At 38.2% G+C, this 15121-nt stretch overlaps 1 protein-coding gene across 9 annotated transcripts in view; it reads right to left on the reverse strand.

Moving 5' to 3' along the window:
• Positions 1–7070: 7070 nt before the first annotated feature.
• The window catches only part of CCAR1 (cell division cycle and apoptosis regulator 1), a 28632-nt gene continuing 20581 nt past the window's right edge, over positions 7071–15121 (reverse strand). For 5 of the 9 annotated variants that reach the window (XM_061373968.1, XM_061373964.1, XM_061373962.1 and 2 more), the window contains 9 exons: positions 14610–14837; positions 14166–14292; positions 13907–13948; positions 12400–12482; positions 11360–11506; positions 10813–10933; positions 9909–10094; positions 9315–9520; positions 7071–8397 (listed from right to left, as the gene is read on the reverse strand). In XM_061373968.1, the coding sequence (XP_061229952.1) occupies positions 8338–8397; positions 9315–9520; positions 9909–10094; positions 10813–10933; positions 11360–11506; positions 12400–12482; positions 13907–13948; positions 14166–14292; positions 14610–14837 (1200 nt within the window). In that variant the 3' untranslated portion in view covers positions 7071–8337. Of the gene's footprint in view, positions 8398–9314; positions 9521–9908; positions 10095–10812; positions 10934–11359; positions 11507–12399; positions 12483–12604; positions 13815–13906; positions 13949–14165; positions 14293–14609; positions 14838–15121 lie in introns of those variants that run through there. The other 4 variants (XM_061373963.1, XM_061373967.1, XM_061373965.1 and 1 more) reach the window with 4 other exon arrangements.

Here is a 15121-nt window from a genome sequence, read left to right on the forward strand (position 1 = left end):
AATTGGCGATTTCAGATAAAGCCAGTGCTAAAAGAATCATAAAGAGGTTGAGCTGGCCAAGGGCTGCCCAGGGTAGACATCAGAACTGCTCCTGTTAAACCTTTTGAAACTGAACATGAAAGATTCCCCATCTTTCAAAAGCTGACAGATTTCCTGCTTTGAGAAAGAATTCAAAACTGCACTTTCACTCGAAGAACTGCTAGTTAGCTTCAACAAAAAGCTTTTGTGATCTAATTATACCCAGTTCAGCCTGAGGTAAAATATACTTCTAATTCAAACCATAACGCATCCCTGAACAGAGAGGATTGCAGAGCTACACTCCTGGGAAAATAACAATAAACCTCCCAAATAATGTCAGCTGTGGAAATCCCTACTAACCTCTGGAAATCCAACTGAAAAGGGATTTGTTTGTATTTCCCCAAGTACCTCGTACTTACTAAGGAGCTGAACAGCTGTACATCTTCACTTCAGCACTGTCTGCTTCGCCTTTGTGAGCAGCATTCCTGGTTTGGCTGCTAATGCTTCCAATCTCCTAGTTCTGGGGAAGTTAAAGCACGAGGGGTTCACACGGCAATGCTAAAGCTGATGCCTGAGCTGACATGAAGCAAAGACTGCACTGCTCATTTATCACTTACCTGCGTTATGCTCGGTAATTACAACTTCGTGTCTCCTATAATCACCTTCAACAGAGGGCAACCCTAATTAAACCACATCAAAACCACACAAAATCGCAAGCACTACAGAAGTGCCACAGCGTTGTCTCCTCCCGCAGCCTTCCAGGGTGCACTGCAGGATGAACTGACACAAGCCCCACAGGACAGAGGTAAAACAGACTCAAGGACTAATGACCCCAGCATACCGAAGTCTGCTCCCCCTCCAGGAACTGCAAGCAGCAACGGGATTTACCGACCAAAACCAATGCCTCCGGTAAAAATCAAGGAGCTGTGAGGCAGCACTCAATACCTGGAGCAGAATTTTGAACCTGTGAACCAGAATTTTTACCTGTGAGCCACAGTTATCTTACCGGCTGGTATATTCGGCAACCACTAACATTTGAGAGGACTTTCCATGGCAGCCTTGCATTAGAGCACTTTATAATCCAGCAGCTGTGCTTTTACATAAAAGACTAAGCCTTTGATTGCAGCCTGGCTTCATCAGACCACAGACGATATTGGCGCAATTAATTGCAGGTAGTAGAAGGAAATGATGGCTGAATAGCCACCGGTACAATCTAGTTAAAAATACAAGATTTCCCTCAAGATTGTTCTGTTGTTGTTACTGCGAGATCTGACAGCTCCGTGTGTCCCATGCAAGTTAACAAATTCAATTTAAATGATGGGGGAGACAATACAGTGCTGCAATGTGTCAAATCCTGAAAAATTCTCATTGCCTGAATTTTTCATGTGAATAATCACATAGTTCAGGCAGCAAACGAAACAGGGCTGAGCCCAATAGCTTCTTAGATCCTCCATTAATTTTGCTTTTATGCGTTTTTAGAAAAGATTCAAGATTGCTTTTTAGGTTTTGTTTGTTTCAGTATTTCCAGAGGAATTAAGATTAAAGCAGCCGCTGACTTCAGAGCGTTAACGTCTGCATTAGACAGCAAAGTGCCTTCCCTCCTGGACAGCCACTGCCTCACCCATGGTGGTGCGTCCCCTCCACCCTTACCTTCTCCTGTGGCAGCACAGTCTGTAGCTCTTTCTCAGATAAATTCTTTGTGCAGTGTTAATCCACAACATTCAGCCACAGCATTTCTTTCCATGCATCATCCTTTGTCTAGAAATGCTCATGATGAATGAAAACTATTCTAGTCTTCCAATGGTTATGAACGCACCTTCCAGTTCATGGAGTTATCAGTCTCTGGACACATTACATCCACTCATCTCCTCCAGGAAACGCTTCCTGGAACAAAACACCAAAACCAACCAGCACACCTACTTCCTAGGACATTTTTCCTAAATACTGACTGGCCATGTCTACACTGTAATGACTCACCCTGTCACCACTGACTTGTCTTCAAACTAGACCACCTGCAACTGAAACCGAGTTTGTCCCAGTATCCGTACTGAAGGGGAGGCTGTGCCTCTGGAGAAAGCTGTGGTGGTGATGCCCTGCTTGCTCCCTGCTTTTCCACTAGCCCAGCTGCAGGATTTTGCTTGCCAGGATTTACACTGATACAGCTAATCACTGAATGACACAGGCAGAAGTTACCTGCTGTGAGAGAGTGGTTTGGTACTTCCAGCTGGTAAAGCCTCCAATGGCAGCTCAGGCTACGCTTCTTGAATCAGGTAGCAGCTCTGCAGAACAGAGAGGATTTCACCATTGGGATCACGCAGGCAGGCAGCGAAGGAGGTAAGAAATAGTCAAGATGAAAGCAAAAAAATTCAGGGGCAGAGGGCTCCAGCACTGGCTACGTGCTGCTGCCGCTGGGGTCAGCCTTGTGGAGCTCTCCCCTCCCGTCCGTGCTGCTCCAGGACGGGGCACTCCGCCTCCACAAAAATCCCACTTTGGGCTGGAGGAACCTGCCTCTATTTTGCACTAAAACTTCAGAAGAGACAGAAGACTCCCGCCCCTCCCCACCCCGGGTGTTCCTCCTCTAGGATCAGGGCTCTTGAAGCCCCGTCTCAGATTACGATTTCATGAAGCGAAACCCTGGCAGAGCAGAGAGGCATCGGTGCAAAGGCACGAGGCTGTTTCAGCATTACTGTGTGCTCTTCTTACACGTTATGCAGTTCGTTCCTATTCTGCAAAGCTAGAGTGCAACTTTTCATCTACTCTGGAAAATCCTCGACAGACAGGGTGAGGGCACTGCTCACTTCGGGACCCTGTTCTCACAGGGCAATTGTGTGCCCAATTCAGTGCTTTCCTTAGGGAATTTGTGAAGGTTCTTGAACTGCAGCTTGCATCTGAATTTTTTTTTCTTCAAGCTATCTTTATTGAAAAAAAAAAGGCCTAAAGTGGATTAATTTTCCTTTTCTTTAAAGTGTGAGGTAGATGTTGGAATAAATTAATTGTTCAGAGTATCTGTACAGCCACCTCTTTATCAATCCTTCCTATTCTGAGCCCCTGCTACCCAAAGGTCACGCTATACAACTTCAGCTTTTGTCCATGGATCACAATTATTCCACATTGTATTACACCCACAAGCCCCCTTTTCTATTGTCAATCACTACATGCCCAAATCACACTGATTGCACATTCCTTGCAAGCACATTACTGGATCTCATGGATAATCAGAGGATTTATAGATGTGCAGCCACCCATACATGTCCCAGTACTAAAGATATCTATTTTTCCTCTCCACAGTATAATGAAAAGATAACTCCACCCTACAAAAAAAGGTCATTAGCTTGATTTCAGAAAGACACTAAGGCAGGAAATCAGGTTCAATACTGGTAAGCAGCTAATCCTCATTTTCAGCTGTTCAGTCACATTATACATGGCTTCCTTGTATCAGAGGAGATATTTGCCAAGTGTAAGTTTTTCTCTCTAAATAAATGTTTTAAGAATACTCCCAAGTGGCATTTGGAAACCCTTCTCCAAGATTTTACAACTTGTAACACAAATGTTCCAACAGTTATGTTCAACATAATGCACTTAGTAGAAGTAGTTAATTTTCCTGAATAGTACTTCGATAAAACAAGGCATCAGGAGACAAAGCTGAAAAGGAAAGTCTCTTATGGGAAACCCAGACTAACTGTTGTGAAAAAGATAAAGAGTATTTCCAGATGTGTAAGACACCTTGCAAGATTCTCTCAGTTCCTATGAGAGCCAAACTGAAAGCGTTAACACCCCATCTCCCTAACCCGCATGTACATTATACTCACAGTGAAAATTGTCTTTTAACTTTCCCCTCTGCATATGTGCAATGGACTGTTTTACAGTAAATCAGACTGGTCTGTGAGACGAGTGGTGTTCTTGAGACCAGCACTGCAAAGTACTTTTATTCCCAACTGTTCATTTTATGACATGACATGTGGCAGCAATTTCTGCTTTTTTATATGTAGATCTACGGGCTGCCATCTAGCCCTGCCAAAAAAAGGACGAAAAAAATATGAAGGTTGCTGTTTTCCAGCTCTTTCTGCCCCTTGCATGACAAAACAGGAATGTAACTGGATGACCCTGTGTCAGAAAGACCAAAAAGAATTCAGCAATATACTGGGAAAAAACCTGCTTGCACTTAAAAGAAGCCCAAATATACCACCAAAAAAAAGGTTGCAAGCAAACTGCAGCATGCAACAAACAGATTTACTCAGCACCACTATTCTGCTGCCATTTTAGAGGAAGAATAAAAAGAACTGAACCAATACTGGGCTAGATATGACAGTTTGAAGGATCACTTAATCACACCCAAAAAGATACTGGTTCTCATGTGTACTGTAGGGTACTTGACCTGAATCCTCACACAACTTAGAATCAACCCTACTTAAAGAGAACAACAGCTCAAAAGACAGCAGGATATAAGGAGTCAAAAGCAGCATATTACTGCCATTTCACATGTTTTCAATACAAATTCAGGGATCAAATATCTAGAAATTCAAAAGCCACAGGTAAAACACTACGAAAACATATGACTTCAGGCAATATTCGCTGTGTTCTAAAACTTTAAATTTATACCCTGTATCATGATGCCATGGATTATGAAGCAGACTAATTAAAAAGGAAAATTATGTCTTTGCTTAAAAGTAATGCATTTTGTTATTAGAGCTTTTACTGTAACTACTTTTGTGCAGTACATCTAATGAGACCCAGTGTGCAGAAACATAGGTTTGATGGGAAAACACTGGCAGCTTTGATAGCTGAGTAGAGGTATTCACTATTTATGCCATTTTTATTGTAACACTACATGGCAACATACAAGTCCCAGCTGAATTTCTACTAGAACCACTTCTGCTTTCTGGCAAATATTAGCCTAAGTGTACTGACTGCTACGTACTCATTCCACAGTCTATTGCTGCCCATTAGACAGTCACTCAAAACTAATGATTTTACATTTTATATTTTTAAATATAAACTGCACTGAACAAATGCATTCAAGGCCAGAACCTGACCTGGATAAAAAAGAAGATTATACAGAAGCCCCAGGTTTTGTGCACATTCCTGATAAAATTATCAGTGAAAATTAACTGTGTTATGTAAGTCCAAACAGATACTCACACAGTACATGACTCAGCAGAAAGATGGAACAGAAGACATTCATCTCTCTCAAAGCAGTTAAACATTGAAAAAAACGTTACGCTGAAGGAGTAGCTTTCACAAAGTTAAATTCTGAAACAACTCAACTGGGAACACTGGATCTGTGGAAACCCATGGGCACCATAAATGGAATTCTAACTTCTCCACTATACACTCCAGGGTACCCCAGGCTGAACCAGAGGACACCAGATAAATCAAACAATGACTGGAAAGCAATATTGCAGCAATGCCCCATGCTACAAGCACAAGCATCAAGCACTGGGTGAGTCAAGAAAATGTTACATGCCTTCATCATGGTAGAACATGCAGCAGTGCTGGAAACAACTCAATTATCCTGCATGCAACCCTCAACACTTCAGAAAACTTGAGTAAAAATTCACTACTGGTCCATCTACCACTGGTGCTATGTAGAACTGAAACTATGAACTCCTGCCTTTTCATTAACAGACCAAAAGCAAAGGGGCCTCAAGAAAGTCAGCTTTATTCTAGACCATTTCACATGCAGATATATCACCTGGAACTTTCTTCCTAGCCTTATTTAGACATCCACTAACATGAGTATCGCTTTCTAAGGGTTTAACTCAGTAATTCCTCCAGACTAGACAAAATACAAAAAGGGGACGGAAATAATCCATAAACTGAGATGAGATTCCATTTACTGGCCTGCTGCAGCAGTGTTTTTCTACAGAACAAGACAGTCTGAGATTTACTTTCTACAGAGCATCTATAATGACTTTAAAACTACAAATTGGCTGTTGAGGCATTAGAGTAGGGCCTAGCTTAGGCTCACTTTTTACTAGCCTTTTGTCAGCACCTGCTACATAATGAAAGAAGTGTGAAGTCTATGAAGTGCGACATGAAATACAAAGAAACATTGTTCGTGAATTAAAACTGGCAACGATTGCTTCTCCAAACCTCTATTACTGATAGTCTATTCAATTTTCTTCAGAATTAGTTACATTTCTGGGAATACTGCCAAGAAGCTTTAGCTAATATACAGCATCAATGCCAGACATATACAGAACTTTATGCTATTTGGTAAAGCAACCTAAACAGGCTGTAGAGGTCTCTGTTCCTCAGATTATTTGTGCTTCAGGAGACTGGTCAAAGCCTGTATATTCTAAAACTTTACCTTGTTTTCCCTCCCTTCCCTCCTTTATTCCTTACCCTTTTAATTTCCTTTCCAACGTAAATGCATACTGTACATAATATCTGAAACACTATTACATCAAAGCAGTATAAAGATTACTCATTCTAACAAATACTTTTTTTTTATACTATAAAAATCTGTATCATTAGTAACTGTCTCGCAGGGCCGCCCACTGAACCATAAGATGAAGCTTGCTTGTGGTGACAACTACTTTCAGCTCAGCAATTTCAGGTAAAAACACCCATCAAAACATTTCAAGAGATGTTTCAGTATGCCTAAACAGATGTTATCTTGAATTCTGGAATTATTTTCTTGTATGTTCATAGGTACTGCTGCATTTCATGAACAAACCTTTCATCAAAAATGAAACATGCTGTCAACAACTTGTACAAAGGTAAATGTGAAAAATATAATCTGATTACAAAAGAATTTGTTAACACCATCTGTACAACATAGATAATGCCTTTCATAAGATAAATTCAATCACCATCCTTATTCATTCTTCGATGTTATCCATTCATAAAGCATGCCTTTTCTGTGTACTTTTACGCCACAATTAGTGTTTTATAGTACTTCCTACTTTAGTGGGATCAGTTATTATATAGTTACTCAGTTGAGATCAAGGAGGGGAAAAGCTTGTGTGTTATTTTAATGAAAAGATATTGTCCTATCTAGCTCCAAAAGAGCCAAGAAAGGTAAGTGATAAAAGCACCAGCTTAGACTCTTGAACATAAACTCAGGCATTTTAATGTGTATCTCAGTAAAGCTACACATATTTGCATGTAGGTTATTCACACATATTATGGCACTTAGACTTTCCTAACAGGTATTTAGTCACCTAGGATATCTAGGATAAAAAAGAAAGGTCTGCTAAAATTAACCATTTCTGTAAGAAAACCATTAATTTTCCTGGAAGTTGCATCAAAACACAATAGTTCATATTTCACATTATTTGAGTAAGCTGCCTTTGACAATGATGTCACGTTAACTTAGATCTCTAGTGATTTGTGACTACAAAGGCAGGCAATCTTACCCACTTTCAACAAACCAAGTTGTGTACTGCTCCTTAGTAACTATAATATGGAGTATTGATACTTGTGTATCCATTAATTTGTTGGACTAGAGTCTCTGAAGTAATTATACATACTAAGAAAGAAGGCCAAATTTAATTAAAGGTGGCTTACAGTGCTAGCTTTTTCTCCATGTAAGGCATTATTCTGACATCTACTGGCCTGATTTCCAACCATACATTTTAATATACTTCATTTGTTATTGAAAATGAGCGTATATATTAATCCAAAGATAAGAACAATTAAAAAACCACAGACAACACACATTTAAAACAGGCCCATGTATTTTCATATAAATGTCACAACCCTGCCAGTATTTTGGTAGGTTTCTATTGCTTTCTTATCTCATCTGAACCACTGTATGAGGCTTTAACGCAAGCAGCTTTGGGACAGAAAGTTACATTTGGAAGGGAAAAGAAAATGGAGACAAGTAAAAAAAAAATTAAATCCAAGAAGCTCTTAAAAAAAAAATCTTTACTTGCAAAATGAAGCAGCTATTTTGTGATTCATATTTGAACTTATAAAGACTAATTAGACCAAAATAAAAACCTAAAAATGGCAATTCTATAAATAATGACAATTTTGATATCACTAGACTTTAATGAAAAGCATTTGGTAATTAAATACTTGCTACTTTTCATTTTGTTGATGAACTTTATTAGGGTTAAAACTGTAACAAAGTTCATCCTAAAACATTTTGCAATGCAAAATTATTTTCACTCGAGGAGTGTCTCAAATTGAGTGCTAAGAATTACAAGCAATCTCCAGAAGCAGACACTCACATTCATAAAACTTTATACATCTTTTGGAACTAAGATATTTATACTACTAAAATCAAACATGCATCACTTCCCATACATTCTGGTATCATGATTTATATTACATTATGTAACACCATTCTTCTGAACAGCAGCAGTTTTATCATACGTTTGCTCCATTTTCTTTGGATTTCTGATCTTTATCTTCGCTCTTCACAATATCCTTTAAAAGAAAAAGGGAAAGGATCACATGAATTACAAAGTGATATTTCTCATGTGAACTATAAAGCAGCATGAGACAAGATACTGTTTGGTATCAACTTTAAGTATTATGTGAACTGATATCTTACTCAGTTTATTTATAACCAATTCATATTTCCAGTATTTTCCTGAAAATTGAGGTAGCAGAAATTAAGTGTGACTTAAGCACTTCTGAAGAGAAGCATAAAAAGCATGCCCAGAAGCCTCATTTTGTAGTCTAAAGGTCTGGGGGTTGCTGAGCCTTTTTTTCTTTTTTTTTTTTTTCTTAGTTGCTGTTTCTTTCACTATTTGAAGAGCAACTGAAACCAGTTTTTGCAAAACCCACTGAATTAGGAAATTAGGATAATAACTTACTGTAACAGTTCCGGCAAGGTATTTATATTGGCCAAAGCCATCTGAAAACACTAGGCTTCAAAGACATTCTCATCTCAAAAATACCAGACAGAAACGAGCAAGGTATTTAACTGAGCTAAGAGCAAGGCAAAAGAGTTATGCAGTGCCTTCATCTGTGGGCTCTGGTGGAGTGGGAGTTCTACAGCATGTAATGAAGCACAGGACTGCATAATGATATTGATGACAGATGTGCAAAAATATGCAAATATCTTTCTGCACAAGGACATAAATGCTCTGGAACATAATCTGGTTGGCTTAAAACTAATTTTACAAAATACCTCCACATGAATTGAAATACTTAAGTTCTGCCTTGAAAAACTACTCCTAACTGACCAAACAGAAGAGCAGATTTGGACTGCTGGGAATGGACAAGATCAAGACAGGAAAACCCTAAGATGGTCTGAGATAAAAACTTTTTTGTTTCAATAATTTCTTCTACAGGAAGCCTGTATACAATAATAAAAAATGGAATTAAGCAATTCTAACCTTTTTAAGAACACTCTGTATTTCATCCATAACAGTAGCTAAATTTTTGATTGTCTTATTCAGCTGACCCTCAAATTGCAAGTTTTTATCATCCGAGATCTTCAAATTTTCTTGCAGATGACCAAGGTCCTTTTTCACTTCTTTGAGCTCTGTAGATAGACTTCTGTTAGAATTCTCCAGTTGTAGTATGGTCTTTTCGTCCTCACCTTAGAAGGAAGGGAACAAGGAAAAAAAAGTCACTTCCAGTGACATGTGCTGTGCATCTTAACATTCCATTTACATGCCAACACCAGAACTACAAATTTTTAAAGAATGCTGAATGCTGCATTACATTACGATTTGATAATACTCAAGTCTGACTACATTTGGAAGTCTTACATTCACCTTGAATAAACCATAAAAGCATTTCAGCATGTGACAGTGGTACTCAATAACAGCTGGTGTGCAAGGTCAAAGAGCTTGGGAGATAGAAAATAAAAAAAAATGGGTAAAAAAACAGACAAGAAATTTAGACCACAAGTATTACTTAAATTGGTTTATCTACTTAAGAAGCCTTGCATCCATGTAAGCACCACCTTCAAAGTAACGTCCAACCTGTTTTTTCTTCTAGTAACTGAAGCTTTTGTTCTATTTCTGCCCGCACTCTTTCACTCTTCTCCAGCTTCTGTAAAAGGCTCCCAACATCCACCATAGCTCCATTGTACACAATGAGGCCAACATTTTCTTCTATGGCTTTAGATTCTTGCTTTACAGTAGGCGATGGTAACAGTAGTCTGTTTCCTGTATTAGATTAAGTAGCATTAGGAAATAATCATTCTGCCATTTTTTAGTTATAGCAACCAACCTCAAAAAGCATCTTAAAAAAAACACCCTCCCAACCCACCTCCCCTCACCCCCCCAAACCAAAACACCAAAAAACCCCAGTCTAAGAGTAAATTCAAGTTTACTGGCCTATCCCTCACATTTCTCTCCTCCCTTCTTACCCCAGTTCCTATCCTCCCTGCCCCCCAAAGGAGCATGTTCTTCCATGACATTCTTCAAGGCCTCCTTCCTGCAATTCCTGCCAGGTTGCATAGAGCCTTGGGTGATATGGTTTAGTGGGAGATATCCCTGCCCATGGCAGGGGGGTTGGAACTAGTAGATGATGTTAAGGTCCTTTCCAACCCTAACTATTCTATGGTGAATGTCTCCAGGAATCACGCTCTGTTCTGCCACCTACAGCACTGATCCTTCCGATTGCAAAACTGGTGTGAATGCACCAGTACTTCATGTTAACCTCTGTCCTCCTTCCTGTTCCAAGTATTTTTATCCTACAGATATGCTGGAAGCCAGAAATACTTTAATTTATGAACTGCCCAAGATCTGCTTTTACAGACTGGCAGGTTCCCTGAAGATCTGAATTAATTTCTTCAAGGAAGCAAGTATCTCAGCACTCTCATCATCATTCGCATAGAAACAATTATCTGGAATTTTGTGGCATAAGAAAATATAATACCACCTAACATATCTTCTTGTAGCTCTTCAGACTCTTCTTGGTTTTCTTCATCTTTAGAAGTGTCTGTTAGTCTTCTATAAAAGCAAGATTCTCTAAGCACTACTTTACTAAGTAGCTTCTTGACCTACAACAGAGCCACAGAAAGAAATATGGTGTTACTTAACACATGCATTGTATACCCTAAAAAAGAATGTTTTAACTTGGAAAATTTAAAGAAACTATAAAGCTTTTTAAACTTTAACATACTGGGACTTAAAATGAAAAAAGCTAATACGCGGGGGTGGGGGGTGGGGGCTGGAGGAAAAGGATTAAATTTTGACACAAAAGGTCCATATACGATATGGGCATATGAAGAGCTGCAAACTGCACCTTCTCATTCCAGGATAATTTACAAAAAGATTAAACTAGTATTTTATTGTAAATATGATGTGGCTACATAAAAATCAGGGATGAAATATTTAAGCAACAGCTTTTAGAAGCTGAACTATATTCCTCCCACTTACAGCACTCTTGTAATGTTTTCACAGATATTTCTTTTACTATACAAAACCTGAGCACGTGACAGGTGTAATCCAAGAGTGTACAGTATCTCCTCCATGTCCTTCTCCAGAAGATATCCACAATGACTTTGATCAAAATAAACAAAAGCCATCAGAAGATCTCTATTAACAGTTACCATCTGTGTCTTGTCCTTCTCCTACAGAAAATTCATTATGGGATCACTGGCAAGTTAAAATATCATTAAAACCAAAACTTATCAGTTAACAAAAGCTTTCCTCTGTTAATTTTATTACTATGCTCAGTTGCATGATTAATATAACCAGCATTTACCTGCTGAGCTCAAATATAAAAGTCAACTAGCTATTTAATCTTTCAAATATTGTAAGAATTACAGCACAGTTGATCATAACATCTGCTAGACACAGTTTCCTTTTGTTCATGCTAGTATGCCAAAAAAATGAACAATTAACCTAACAATAGTAAACATCCCTTCTCTCAATCCTGTATTTTACTGAACAGCTGTTTTCAAAGTGAAATCCCCATAAGCAAGTAATGAATGAGCATCTAGCTCCCACAGCTACAGCAGTTCTGCAACTGTTTTCCCATTATTCCTATATCTTTTTTTTCCTTGAAGAAAAATAACAAAGAGAATCAGAACCTTGTTTTATCCTTGCATTTATAAATAAAGTTTAAGTGTAACAAAACAAGCTTATGCTGTTCCTTAATCTTAACTATGGAAGCAAGGTATTCGCCTCATGACACAAAAAGCATCAATTTTCTTGCAGGGAGATGCAGAAACATCACAACTGAAAAGCCAGTTTATCTATCAAGCTAAGCTTCTCCTTTATTATGTAAGGATACAGCAGTTAAAAAAAAATAGATAAATTTGCATCTGCTGTCTCTAACATGCACACATACAGCATCAGTCCTCTTGTCTTTCAGACAGAGCACTATGTACACTCAGTGTTTCAGTCCAAAATGCTGAAGGAATCAAGGAGTGCAAATAGGTCTTATAATAAAAGTAGTTAATATCTAATTAGGACACCTTTAATAAGGCTATATGTAGCTGTTAAGAAAGGTGTTAATTACTTTATCTTTAGATGATCTCTCTTTGCAATGCCTATTGCCCTCTCTTCTGTCCTCTCGTTTGTTCATGTCCTCCTCATCCCGATCTGTAAAACAGAAAAACAATTCAACATACCCACAGAAAACAACTTTATAACCATTATCCCAAAGTACATACACTATATCATACACATAAATCATACATATATAAATCATACATATCATACACATAAATCCCCAAATATATGAAATCAATGTATTTCACTGAAAAATAATAATAATTAAAAAACTCAAATGGCCTTTAAGTGAGTCCTGTTAAATTTTGACTTTTTTCTCTGGTCTTAATCTAACATAAGCCATTTGTCTTTCTTTTTCTGCCCCTTTGGAATAGCTGAAACAAACGCTAACTAGGCCAAAATGAGTTCTGCCAACACCACCATCTATGCAGACATGTGCAGAGAATGACCACAATTCTCCCTAACGAGGCTTGAGAGAGTCTACATCTAACTATGGTTACTCTTACTAGGAAAAAATCAGTACTGTTTACTCTCAAATATTTTTATACCATAAATACTGTACCAACTATGTAATTAAAAGCATGTTTATATGTATATCAGAGTGTGATATTACTGATCCTGTGATCAGTAGATTCTCCAAGAAATTACAGATCACGCTGCTTACTAGATATGAATTACAAACTGCAGGGTTTTTGTTTAGAGGTAGACACTAAAGTAAAACTAAATCTAAAATCAGGAGAGAAAGGGAATATGACAACTTCAGGGACAGATTATGGCATGCAGCTCTGTACCTTATGTGCAAGTCTTTAGTCAGAGAATCACATGCCAAGTTCAGCTTTAAACTCACCTTTCTTGTGAGGAAAATTTTGGATAAAACTATGTGTCACAACATTTGTCTAATTTTGCCAACATGTTTCTGAGAATCAATAGCTTTCTCCTGCACCTTGTGGATTGTTCTCAGCAACTCTGACTGGGAACAGCACAGTGACAGATTATGGGAAGTACCAGCACTTGTACAGAACAGACAGGCCCATGGCACTCTCATGGCCAGATTTTAAGAAAGTGTTGTGTTGGAAATCACAGATTGGCACCATTTTTTTTCAGATTGGTGCAGTACTCTGCCAAAAACACAACTAAAAATATAGGTTAGAAAATGCTGGGACTGCAGTATCTAAGCAGTTCAATCCCACACCTCTAGCAAAAACTCCACAGAAGGACAAAAACCCTGAAAAAGTGCAAGCTGAAAAGCATACGTCATATCTTATGCCTTTCTGAACCTCTGAGCAGGGAAAGAGGGCTGCTCCCTGGAGACAGGAAGGTTCCCCAGTCCCTTTCTGCATTCCTTCAGGTAAACACAGCTCCACCCAAACAGAAATCAACTCCTTATAGCATCATGTACAGGGCACCCCACACTTATTCTAGCTTAATAAAAACAGGATGACATTTCAGAACTGAGGAATGGGAAGTTAGGCATGTCAGAGTGGCTTGGTTTTTCAGAGGTGCTGAATACTCACATCTCCTACTGACTTCAATGGGAGTTGCGAGTGGTCTGCATTCTGAAAAAAATAAAACCACTTCTATATACATGCCTTACTTTGAGTACCATGGCTTCTTTACATTAACTATGTTCATACACTGCCAGAAGTATTAAAATTAGTCTAATAATGCAATTTTAAGTTGTCTAGTTCCAGTACATTCTCCAGCTTGAGAGAACATATTCAATGACAATAAAGAAGTAATTCTGAAAGCCACAAAATCTGTAATTCAAGATACCTTCATCGTCATCTTCAGCATCTTCTGCCTCCATCGGATCATATTCTTCTTGATTATTGTCCTCTTCAGTTTCTTCTTCATCCTTAGAATCATCCTTCCTTTTATCTTCCCTCTGTAATAGAAGTTCCTAAAAATTTATTTAGTCAGAACTAAATAACTAGGAAAGTAAAAAAAACCTCACTACCATTCACTCAAAACTTACATAAGTTTAGATTCAGTCGCTTAAAAATCTGCATGATATAGCTGAATGTCAAAATACCATTACACCTGTAGACTTGTTAAATTGCTGAATATTATTGAAGCATATTTTAAATAGATCAAGAAGTCAAACCAATTAACTAACACTACAAAACTTGAGTTTTGAAAGCAATAAAGTAAAATTCAAATAGAAGTAGTTTAATATTGATCCAGACAGGACAGAAGATAAATGAACTATCTGCAAACCTTCTTTTCGTCTCTATCTTCTTTTTTATCATCTCCAGATTTTCTCCTCTTAGGTTTTGGATCATCTGTTTCATCATCCTTTTCTTCTTTTTTTTCTTTTCTCTCATCCTTTTTGCCTTTTTTGTCTTTTTTGTCTTCCCTCTCTGGGAGAGAAATCAGTGCTTTGTAAATTCTGACACCAAAATCTCTCTGAAGCATTTCATTGAAGAGTTCAGCAAACAACGACACCTGCACAAAAGAAGAATGAAAAGAGAACTGACAAAAAGTTTAAAAGCATGTATTAAAAATGTATACACCTATGACTAAATAGCTCTGAGGTGCTATCTTACCAACTTTCACCACATCAGGATTTTATGTAGTATCATCTGGTTTGAATATGGAAACCTTGAACAGCTTTATAAACACGCTTCTTTCCTGTACTCCAGTAGTGTAGGACTTAGACCAGTCATATAAATTATAAACTCACTTCCACATCTGAAAACCTGCACATTTTTGGGGGATATTATATAGTG

This window comes from Neopsephotus bourkii, unplaced genomic scaffold (genome assembly GCF_033783945.1).
Source record: "Neopsephotus bourkii isolate Nb327-2 ecotype Australia unplaced genomic scaffold, CSIRO-AGI_Nbou_v1 NB_1634, whole genome shotgun sequence".
Classification (NCBI taxonomy): Eukaryota; Metazoa; Chordata; class Aves; order Psittaciformes; family Psittacidae; genus Neopsephotus; species Neopsephotus bourkii.